The 12,454-nt window shown below is 41.6% G+C and overlaps 1 protein-coding gene across 1 annotated transcript; it reads right to left on the bottom strand.

Annotated features, from left to right (window-relative positions):
- Window positions 1-6,238: 6,238 nt before the first annotated feature.
- Window positions 6,239-9,945, bottom strand: LOC131245359 (protein trichome birefringence-like 31). The gene is made up of 5 exons (XM_058244759.1): window positions 9,488-9,945; window positions 7,727-7,898; window positions 7,347-7,546; window positions 6,796-6,942; window positions 6,239-6,714 (listed from the first exon to the last, which is right to left on the bottom strand). The coding sequence occupies exons 1-5, from the start codon at window positions 9,865-9,867 to the stop codon at window positions 6,357-6,359; spliced, it is 1,257 nt and encodes a 418-aa protein (XP_058100742.1). The 5' UTR covers window positions 9,868-9,945; the 3' UTR covers window positions 6,239-6,356.
- Window positions 9,946-12,454: the final 2,509 nt, after the last annotated feature.

The following is a 12,454-nucleotide window of genomic DNA, read 5'->3' as shown; positions in this document are numbered from 1 at the left end:
GAATGGAGGTTATGCTCGTATAGGTGATCTACTATATCTCAGTGCTTCCATGTCCTTGTAATCGGTGAGATCTCTTCATTTTTAAAAAAAATTCTCTTATTGTTTATCCACTCCTGTGTGAGTGAAGAATGTTGTAACGTTCTACTTCAAAGTGAATTATTGATCTGGATGAGGTCCCGTGGTTTTTACCTCTTTGAGGGTTTTTCATGTAAAAAAACTCTTGTATGGTATGGTTTATGCTTTGATTTATTTCATTGCTTTATTATCCCATAATTCTGGTTTGTTTTGGGAGGCTAGATCGTAAGGTTTTGTGTAAGGCCCCCAACAAAGTGGTATTAGAGCTAAGTTCATTGAACGGGTAGAATCGGTTTTGAATTACGGAAGGTGGCTCATCAAGGATGATCAGCCTCAATGGTTCTAACTGAACCATATAAAAGACTAAGATGGAAGACTTGCTTTATTGCAAGGACTTATATTCTCTAATTTTAGGCATATCAGCAAAATTCAAAGATATGTCTGATGATGATTGGGAAAGGTTGGACCAGAAGGCGGTGGGGTTTATTAAACAATGGCTGGATGATTCTGTGTTTCACCATGTGTCTCCGGAGACCTCAGCTACTAGCTTATGACTGAAATTGAAAGGGCTGTATGAGAGGAAGACAATCAATAATAATCTTCCTGATAAGACGACTTGTGAATCTCAAGTTCAAAGATGGTGATTCTATGGCCGAGCACATGAATAAGGTTAGCAATATAGTGAACCAGCTCTCCGCTATGAAGATGGTCTTGGATGATGAATTGCAGGCTTTACTATTGCTTAGTTCATTGCCTGACAGTTGGGAGATATTGATGGTGTCTCTAAGTAACTCCACGCCAGTCGGAAAGATATCCATAAAACATATAACCAGTTATCTCTTCAATGAGGATACAATGAGAAAGTCTTAGGAGTCTACTCAGTAAGAGGCCCTTATAACACAAGAATGGGGGAGAGGAAAGAATAGGAAGGGCGGGAAGGCCCGAGATAAATCAAGAGGCAAGTCGATTACCAGGAAGGATGTTGAATGCTAGAATTGTGGCAAGAAGGGCCACTATAAGTATGAATGTTGTAAGAATAGTATGAATGTCATAAGAATAAAAATGACAATAAAGGAAAAAGAAAGGAGAAGGAAGATGAATCAGATTCTATTGTGGTCGCTTTAGATGGCGACGTTGTAGTTATTCTTTCAGCAGACCACGATGTATGTCTTATGGCTACGAGTCAGGATACCTACTGGGTGATAGACTCGGGAGCCTCGTTTTATGCGACTCCACGTAGGGATTTCTTCATAAGCTACACTTCAGGTGACTTTGGGACCGTGAAGATGGAAAATTCTGGTATATCAAAGATTGTAGGAGTCGGTGATATTTGTGTGAAGACCGATGTGGGTTGTACATTGGTTCTTAGGGATGTGAGGCATATCCCAGACCTTTGCCTCAACTTGATGTCGACAGGAAGGTTGGATGATGATGGCTATGAAAGCTGGTTTGCTGGTGGGCGCTGGAAGCTCATCAAGGGTTCGTTGATTGCAACCAAAGGAAAGAAGTGTTGCATCCTTTACAAGGTAAGTGTCAGTGTGTACAAGAGTGGGTTGAACGCAGCAGAAGATTTAACTATTAACATGTGGCACAGACGTCTAGGCCACATGAGTGAAAAAGGGCTTCATCTACTAGCGAGGAAGCGGCTCTTTCCAGACGTGACAGGTATATCTCTCAAAACATGTATTGATTGTTTATCAGGGAAACAACGTAGAGTTTTATTTGTTAAATCTGCTTCTCATGTTAATAAAGTGCATGCATTAGATTTGGTTTATTCTGATGTTTGTAGTTTTATGAGGACAAAAACCTTGGGTGGGGCATTGTATTTTGTCACTTTTATAATTGATGCATCTAGGAGGGTTTGAGTTTATGCTTTGAAATCTAAGGACGAGGTCTTTGGTGTGTTTAAATTGTTTCATGCTATGGTCGAGAGAGACAGGTAGATCATTGAAGTGCATTCGCACTAACAATGGTGGTGAATACATCGGTGACTTCCACGAGTATTGTAAGTCCCTGAGTATACGGTATGAACAGACGGTTCCTAAGACCCCCTCAGCATAATGGTGTAGCTGAGCAAATGAATCACACCATTGTTGAGAGAATCAGATGCATGTTATCCCATGCGAAATTGCTCAAGACATTCTGGGGAGAAGCAATGCATACGACGGTGTATTTGATAAACAGGTCTCCATCAATCTCGTTGAATGGAGTACCTGAGAATGTGTGGACTGGATAGGATCCATCGTACAGTCATCTCAGGGTTTTTGGATGCAGGGCATCTGTTCACGTATTAAAGGACGAGAGGTCCAAACTCGATATAAAGATCAGGTAGTGTGTGTTCTTGGGGTACGGTGATGAAAAGTTTGGTAACAGATTGTGAGATCCGACCGAGAAGAAGCTCTTCAGGAGTAGAGATATGATTTTCTTTGAAGATCAGTGTACAAAAGACATTAGTAAGCCAGAGAAGAACTAGCCTAGTTCAGGTGAGCTAGAGGACATAGATCCGATTATTCCTCCCGTGGTGCCTGATGACGGGGGAGTACAACAAGGTGCAGAAGATGAGGGAGTTCCTTCAGAACTTGGACCAGGGGAGTAGCCCTCACTTCATCCACCTGTTGAGCCACAGGTGAGGAGGTCATCTAGGGATAGACAGCCGTCCAAGAGGTACTCGCCTCATGAGTACATTATGTTGACTGATGGGGGAGAGCCAGAAGATTATTCTGAGGCCCTAGCTAACGAGTATAAGGAGGAGTGGTTGAAATCTATGCAAAAGGAGATAAAATTCTTGCATAAGAACCATACCTATGATATGGTGAAATTGCCTAAGGGCAAGAAAGCTTTGAGCAATAAGTGGGTGTTCAGAAAGAAGGTTAAGCAGAAGAATTCACAGACAAGGTTCAAGGCCAGACTTGTGGTGAAAGGGTTCGGTTAGAAAAAAGGTATAGACTTCGAGGAGATATTCTCACCAGTGGTGAAGATGACATCCATACAGGTGTTGCTTGGGTTGGCGGCTAGCATGGATCTGGAGATAGAGCAGTTAGATGTTAAAACTTCTTTTCTCCATGGTGACCTGGAAGAAGAGATCTACATGTATCAACCAGAGGGGTTCGAAGTCAAGGGCAATGAGCATATGGTGTGTAGGCTGAGGAAGAGCTTGTATGGGCTAAAACAAGCTCCATGACAATGGTATAAGAATTCGACTCGTTAATGTTACAGTATGGGTATGACAGAACGGAGTCGGACCACTATATGTTCACGCGTAAGTTCTCAAATGGTAATTTCTTAGTTCTACTATTATATGTTGATGACATGCTCATCATGGGAAAAGACATCAAGAAGATCGACAGACTGAAACAGGAGTTGAGCAAGTCGTCTGTGATGAAAGACTTGGGCCTAGCTAAACAGATCTTAGGAATGGAGATAACCCGTGACAGAAGCAGCAGGAAGCTTTGACTGTCACAAGAGTGGTATATTAAGAAAGTCCTAGAGCGGTTTAATATGAATGCAGTGAAGCTGGTCAGTACTCCACTAGATCATTACTTCAGATTGAGCGACAGGCAGTGTCTCAGGATGAAGGTAGAAGTGAAAGAGATGTAGAAGATACCCTATACGTCAGCAGGAAGAAGTTTGATGTATGCCATGGTGTGTACACGCCCATATATAGTATATGTGGTTGCTATTATCAGCCGGTATCTTGCCAATCCTGACAAAGAGCATTGGGCAACGATGAAATGGATACTGCGGTATCTAAGAGGCTCATCCAAGTTGAGCCTATGCTATAGTGACGGAAAACCCGTGTTAGAGGGCTACACAGATGCAGATATGACAGGTGACATAGACTCCAGAAAGTTTATATCGGGGTTCATGTTCACGTTTGCAGGGGGAGAGGTCTCTTGGCAGAGCAAGCAATAGAAGGTCGTATCATTGTCGACGACAGAGGCCGAGTATATTGCAGTCATAGAAATATGTAAAGAAATACTTTGAATGAATAGGTTCCTATAGGAACTTATCCTGAAGCAGGAGCAACATGTGGTCTATTGCTATAGTCAAAGTACTATACACTTGAGCAAGAATCTAAGTTAGCATTCCAAGTCGAAGCACATAGAGATTCGGTATCACTGGATCGGGGATATCTTGGAACAGAAGGTGTTACAGCTTGAGAAAGTCCATACGGACAATAATGGGTCAGGCATGATTATCAAGGCTTTGCTTAAGGGCAAGTTTGAGGTTTGTAGAAACCAGGCTGACTTGAAGAAGGTGAATCCCTCCTGAGTCAAAAATGGGAGATTTGATGGGATTTTTCCTCATCAGTTCAGAGGAGAGATGGAGCAACGGGTGAAAAAGCGGAGTAATTCACCGCGCTGCTCGACTGGTCAAGTGGGCTGCTCGACTGATTGTGGGTGGCGCTCGACTCAAAGTCCAGCAGCCATCCAATATTTTTCTCCGGGGTGCTTGACCGGTCAAGGACTCGGCTCGACCAGTTGAACTTATGCAGATTTGAGTCCGGATCTTGTGCGGACTGTGGAAATCCGAGGCCTTTCGCGACAGGGTGTGAAAGGGAGTTTCCTAAACTATAAATAGGAGGTACCTGGGGCTTTACAGATAATGTAAGAGGGTTTCCTAAAGCTTTACAAGGGTTAGTTAAAAGGTTTAGGGCTATCAAAGGTGTGTGAGAGAGAGAGAGAAAGAGAAAGAGAGAGAGAGAGGAAGCTTGTGGAATGAAGGTTATGCTCGTAGAGGTGATCTACTATATCTCAGCGCTTGCACGTCCTCGTAATCGGTGAGATCTCTCCGTTTTTCTTTTATTCTTTTATTGTTTATCCACTCTTGCGTGAGTGAAGAAGGTTGTAACGTTCTACTTCATAGTGGTTGTTGATTTGGACGAGGTCCCGTGGTTTTTACCTCTTTGAGGGATTTCCACGTAAAAATCTCTTGTGTGGTGTGATTTATGGTTTCATTTATTTCATTGCTTTATTATATCATAATTCTGATTTGTTTTGCGAGGCTAGATCCTAAGGTTTTGTGCAAGACCCCCAACACAATTGACAAACCAAGTGGACGGCTAGAAAAATAATTTAAATGGTCAATTTAGTCTGCACATTGTGGGCCAAATGAGTAATGAAATGGCCAGATTTTTTTCCGCAGAAGATCTGACCAATTTGCTGTCGGATGGGAAGCACAGATCTGTAGGTATGTTCCATATTGTCACGTGTGCCTGCTTGTGGATGGGAAGAGCTCCACACGCATGAGGAAGCAGCAGATCTGTAATACCTTACGGTTGGAATGAATTGTCCGAAGACGCATACCATCTTAAAGAAAGTCACATAGTAGTGGTGACTCAAAACTTTCTTTATTTTGACATTTGATTTTTCACATTTTCAACATCCATTTGATCAGCATGTATACAATCTGAACCGTACAAATTGCAGGTCCTAATGTAGAGGAGCATGGCCCGAAAATTAAACTGATTGGACGATCCTGACTATTCAGGTGGTAACGGCAAACGGGCGCTTGGAAAGATGTGTTCAGCAGTAACAATCATCATGATTTTGGGATATTGGCACAGGTAAGGATGCGATGAGGCCTATCACCGTTTTTCTCATGAATAACTACTTCCAGATTCCCCACCGAGTTTCCTCGAAGCCAGGGGGGATAAAATAGAAATAATTTCTAATAAATTCAAAATTAAATTTATTGATGATAAAAAAAATTACAATCATTAAATAATAATGAGTCTAATTTAGGACAAAATTTTAGACTCAAACTCCCTAAAAATAGAACTTAAGTAAACTTAATATTTATAAACAGTCATGATTCCTATTAGATTTTATGGTTTTTGGCTAAAAATAAAAAGCGTGAAATTTGGCTTAACCATCAAAAGTTAAAAATTACTATTTATAGTAAAAATAAAATAAAATGGAATTTTGACCATTGTTCCGATGGAATCTGGCAAATCGTGTGTGCTGGCATAGCAGGGTTGGTTAGCTACAGTAGCTCATATCCAAGATCACATATGATACGGCTAAAAACTCATTCCACTTTGCTGAGATATGACTATTTTAAGATTTTGACCGTCTGACTCATTTCTACCTCCGATTGAGCCTTCTCTGGTCTATCTTTGCCATGAAAGTGTTTGCAACTGCTCTACATAAGATATGCTCCATTCATTATGGGATCCACTATTTGAACGGTCTAGATTGGCATAATTGCATGCAGGTGGGCAAATTGCAACAAAAACGCTGAAAATCTCTCTCCTCTGGTTAGATTCCAAAGACTCATGATCAACTAAATTGAGGATAATCATACAACAAAAATGCATACAATATCTCATTCCATGTATCAGGGACTCCAGGCAAACACCAATGTATGCAATCCGCATAATTCTTCGGATCAGATTTCTGTTCCTTGGTCAAGAGCTTTCCTCTCCGCTCCGTGTAAACTGATGTGTGCGCGTCCTTTCGAAATTCGGATAGTTGAGTGATGTTGAGAAGAGTAACGTTAATCTTCAGCTCTTTCAATGCATCTCTCAATATTCCCATTATATCTCTATTAGAACCGGTCCCCCAATACGACGATCCCCAGATCGGATAGAATTCATTGAAACAGTTTTCATCACTTCCAGTCTTCCATTCCCAACTCCTGTTCATACAAAATTACCGTTAAAGAAGCCCGCCATCATTGAAAAATTTCAGACCAAGTTCCAATTCTAAAGAAACTCACCACAGATGTGTTGGAGACATACTCATGAAGAACACCTTTTGTGTGGTAGGATTGATATTGGATTCTAACCAATTGGCCCATGTCTTCAATGCTAATCTGTAAGCAGTAGTAACATTGTATTCTTGGACATTGTGAAGACGCCCAGTTCTGTAAAATGATATTTAAGCAAAGACTTAGTAATGCAAAGTAAGTATTTTTAGTGCATTATAAGCTTCTATATCTTTTGGTCTACCATCAGTGCGCATGATTGACGAATCAGACCATTTATTTTATAGGCAATCTCATGTATGGACTATAGTCCTAAAATTGCTCTGTTTGGATTATCTTTAGTTATCCTATCAGTAACTGGCATTTGGTTGGTTAGCGAAAGTTGTGAAAAAATGTTCTGCATTGGGATATCCCAGAGGTGGCCCATTGATTGGGTTTTTTATCAAATGTCATGGTCACTGATTGGACGGTAGAGATTCTTTATCGACATATCCAGATATTGTTTATCACATTTAAGTCAAATCAGAAACGTTGTGGGTAATACAATGTGTAAAGGCACATACGTTGCGTTGATGATAGGCTTGTACATCCACCATACATAGCTGTCGAACACCATCACATCGACTCCTTTCCAACGGTCGCTATGTTTGGATATGGAATCAAGCTTGACGAGCCTTTTATGGACGGTGTGATTCCTGGTGTTGTCTGAATTGGACTGTACTATAAAAGGAGCCCAGTAGAACTCGATGGAGGCGTCGTAATCCTGAAAAACAAACCGGGGATTTGAAATTATCATCCCAAAGGCCAGAAGCCATACCAAGAAATCCAGAAGATAAACATCTGTGATGAAGATGGTATTGCCTATTTATTTCCTGTGGACCATCTATAGCATTAGAAAGGACCATATAAAAAATGTTATCTGAATCCAACGGCGGAGACTTACCTCAGCTCTGAAGATTTTCATTGGGGGATTTCTGTGGACGGATTTCTTTCCATCAGGGATGACGGATTGAAGGAGACATACCATGGATTCCCATTGAGTTCTCTGAATCGAGTCCCCTACGAACATTAATCTTTTTCCTCTCAACATCTCCAAAAGAGTCAGTGCATCAAACCTGAGGGACTATCAAAATGTACATTAGTCATTGCGTCCGATCAACTGGGGCCCACTTCTTTAATGAAAACAAATTGCAAATATTGTTGGGATTTGGGCCACGAAATCACACAGATATGGATTTAGGATATCAATCCAAGAGCACCAAACAATTATAAGAGAGCATAAAGATTTAACGTGGAAAAACTCTTTTGGTAAAAAACCACGGCACAAAGTAACAGATTTTCACTATGAAAATAGAAATTATAAAGAGAGAGGACTTATCCGATTCGAACAAGCTCACTTCTTTTATGAAACCCAATTGCGAATATGCGACCTAATTGTAATGTTTCCACCATGACGTAGATCAGGGTGTGAGTTTGGTACACCTAAAGGAGCATTAGCAGTACATCCACAGTATAATTAGCATACATACATGTGTGTGATCCAAGATCGTGCAAATCCTGGGCTTCATCGCAGATGGATCAAAATGATCAAACGGTCCTCACAGCTTGATTGTTGACCATCTAATAGAGGGGAGAATAAGAAAAATAGCCTATGCTCCCACCAAACTGTGGCCTATGATTTGAACAGTTCAGATTGACGCATGTGCATGCGATTGTTGTCCATGCTGCCTTATCATGTAGGAAACTCACGCCAGCTATTCACATGCATTACTGTTAAGGCGGCAACCGGGCATCAAGTCGGGTCTGGCATTGGGCCGGGTTTGATTTCGGCTCGAGTAATTTTAGCACGACATTGGGGGTTTCTTTTCTCTAAATGTATATTTCTTTGTCCACTTGATCAACAGATGGATTAGGAACACTCCCATGAGAAATGGGGATTCTAGAAACTTTCAAACTGGGCCGTGTCATTGTCTGGGCTCTGTCCCATGATAGGTTGGGCCTCAGGCCATATAGTGTAAGGCTTGGCCTGGCCCAGACCAAACCCGGCCCATTGCCAAAATGCCACCCCTTACTGCACGTGACTTACACGTTGTTGTGTGAAAAAGAAGCCAACTCGGTGGAGGCCATTAAACTTCCTTGTACTATCTTTTTTTGCGATTTAATGTAGTTTTTTCCTAGATTCTTCTATATTCCTGTTAAGGGTCTGTTTGGGCAGAAGATGCAACAAGATCTCGATTTGCCTTGGGCAAGCTGGACGAACAAGGTACGTTCATATATAGCTCAGACTAGCTCTAGGCCATCCTATAAGACTCCTATTGAGTGGGCCACATATGATCATCAATTTTAATTTGGCCGTTGGATTATTCAGATTAAGTAATTCATTGAGCCCCACTACAAAACGATATAAACATGTTTAGAGTGCGACGCTTGAACTATGGTCTTTATATACAATTATTAAGACGGATATAGAAATCTACAATATAGAGTCCTTAAAGGAAATAAGTATGATGGGACATGAATATTAGATCTGGGCCATTCATAAGGTGTGGTGCCAACCATGCTGGTCCACTTATCATATGGGACACACGTGTACAAGAAAATTGGATAATGTACATGTTCAACTTACACGTGATTCCCCACCAAATGAATGGCTCAAATTTCTCACACCTGTGTCCCGTGAATCACTCCATTTGCATGTATGTACCTGGGCAATTCGCATGCATAAGGCTCCCACCTCCACTTCTGATAGAGAGAATCAGGCCTTCCGTTCCTCTGGCAAGTCACCTGTTTAGTCAAGTAAGGACAGCTCTCCTCTTTGTATAGAGGACGCGATACATCATCCAACACCCATCTCCCGTCGAAAACATCGCATCCGTTGAAAAGAGGTTCATCTCTGGAAAAATTAGTTAAAGATCTGGCATTTGTGATTCTCCCCTTGGAATATGTGGGATAGGACCGTCTTCGGCCGTTGATTGCTCGAGAGTTCTCTATAGCCAGACGAGACGTTCCAATGAAGAGAAGGGAGGCAAGAACGAAGGGGAAGAGCGACAGAATCCGGCGATCTGATGAAGAGGGTGGTGTCATTTCTGGTCAGTGTGTTAGAAGATTTGAGTTTGGTTTTTCTCATTTTTGGGGTTTTCTTATTATTTTGGTGGGTGTCTTGGAGTTTAAGCGTTAGAGAGCTACTGATGCGACAAATAGTTAGTTGTGGGAGACTTTCCTACTACGTCTTTAATTCGTTTTGCCCAACGACTCACGCTCATCTAGCATGGCCCACCTGCTGATATTTGATGGATGATCGGAACCGTCCATATCTGGGGTGTAAGGTGCTATTAAATATCATGCTGACGATTGATAGGCCATTGAAAAGAAATTTTTCAACGGTTAATGGTGACAATCTTCCTTTCTTGTATCACGAACCATCTATAATAGTGCCCAGAAGATGGGCGGTTCCCATCATCTGTCCGGTTATGCATGACGGCCGACACATGCTGGATGAACGTAGGTACCCGGCAGACAACGACCCACTCAAACTTGCATTCAGACGGTTGAGATACGTTACTTTTCTGATTCCTACTTTTCTCGTCTGCTTGTGAGCTTGCAAGTGGCAGAGATTTGGGTCGGGAGAGGGATAGTCTGAATCTGGACCATGTATTTGATGGGCCCAAATAGGATTGTCCTGTGGGCCTGATTGCTTCAATAGAAAAGGTTGCAAAATCCAATATCTGGGGACACTACTCAAGTACTCATACCTAAGGCCTTAAGGAAAGGCCCAGGCCCAAATCAGCTGTCCAATGTTGAACCCCAATCCCATATGATGGTGTGGGCCGATGGAACTGAGTCCTTTTGACTTGCCTAATAGTAGGGGTGGCAGTGGGTTGGGTTGGGCCATGGCGCATCCGTTTCTGAATGGGTCATGGGTCCAGCTTGGGTTAAAAAATGCGGTCCATCTAACTAAATCGGTCAGACTTGGGTTTAACCCTACCCGACCCCACCCATCCTCTTATGTTATCAATGGGTCTGTGTCCCGTCGGGTCACCCAACCTGATTACACTTGAATGGGCCAGGTTGGGTCGGGCTTGGGCTGGATGAATTTTAGATCAGTTGGTTTGGGCCACAGGATAATGAGTGGTGGGTCAGGTTCGGGTCAAGGGTTTGGATGAGCCCAATGCTGCCTGAACCTAACCCATCGCCATCTCTGCCTAGTAATACTCAGAACAAAGGTGGTAAATGGAGTGAGCAGGGCCTAAGGAAGATCCAATTTGTACTGGGCCCAGCTTGATATATGGTGGCCCTATCAGTTCATATGCTTGGGGCCAGGCCGAAGCCAGGACTGGCCCTTCTGCAAATTCCAGTTTCAATCTGATCCACCTGATGGAAAACACGGAACTTGCACGTAAGTGCCATGCTGCCACGTGTACCCTCAAGTAAATAGCCTTGAATTTCTGAGAAACAGGGCCCTCCTTCAATACACAAACTGTCTTGCTTGAGAGTTGCAGCCCATATTATAAGCATCCACCGTTCTTAATACGTGGTACTTTTAACATTAGAAGTTAACAACCATAGGCACATAAAGAGCTTTCATTTGAAAGGCTGTCATACATTGATTTAATGGCCGTTACATAAAGACTATATGGGCCTTTCTCATGACCGGAAATTTGGGACCCTGGCGCACATCTTAGACCCATGTTGCGACTCATACACCAAGTGTACTCTAATAAGTAAGTGGCGCAATTATTTAGAGATAATAATCATATTTTATGCTGTCAATTCTAAGTTCCATATATTACCATTTGCACATGGTACATCAATTTAAGTCTTAATTCCTATCAATTCACATAGATTAAATCATTCTATCACCCATTCACTCCCAATTTCAACAAAGCACCTAAGGCCCCAATCATTTGGAGTCATATTCACAAGTAAAAATTAATAATTAAATTAAAGAATTGTAACATTATGTCCAACACTACTAATTATGAAATAACATTAACACCATAATTTCAACCAACACATGATTATTCAAACTAATTCTAAAAATAATGAGTGAGAACTAAAATGAATAATAAAAATCAATTCAAAGTAGTAAATTCCTCTTCTGTCAAGTAAGGTAATGTGTCTTGTAGATCATTTATTGGCTCAGCTGCATTTTCCTATCCTTGTGCTAAGGGTTTAGCCTCAATTACATATGTATGGTTTTCATCAATAAACATAAGTTGGCCTAGCTTAATGAGAATTCAGGGCATGATTCTTCACATTAAAATTAAAATAATACAATACACGCAAGATGTACAAAATAACTAATAAAGCCGTGTATTAAAGTCCTTTCATACGTAAGCCAGGAAGCAACCCATCATCAGATGACTAACCCTAACCTTTGAATATCACGTGATCATCTTTCAATTCTATTACAAGTGGTTGAATAGGTGATCGATCTTTTAATATCTCAGTCATATACGCTCGCATATAACGTATTTGCCTATCTTAGGGCTTGGGGTCAACTTGTTTGATTTGAACTGTACAGTCAGTTTTGACATACCCACACACACCACACATGACCATAACCAAACCAAGTGCCAACATAGTCCACCTGAGATTATGTCTGCTTCATTTCGGGCTCATGCCCTAAAATGAGATAGGAAACCGATGGATGACATGTATATACTACACA

This window comes from Magnolia sinica, chromosome 5 (assembly GCF_029962835.1).
Source record: "Magnolia sinica isolate HGM2019 chromosome 5, MsV1, whole genome shotgun sequence".
NCBI classification, from domain to species: domain Eukaryota; kingdom Viridiplantae; phylum Streptophyta; class Magnoliopsida; order Magnoliales; family Magnoliaceae; genus Magnolia; species Magnolia sinica.
The sequence above is the reverse complement of the archived record's forward strand: the minus strand, read 5'-3'. Positions and strand labels throughout refer to the sequence as shown.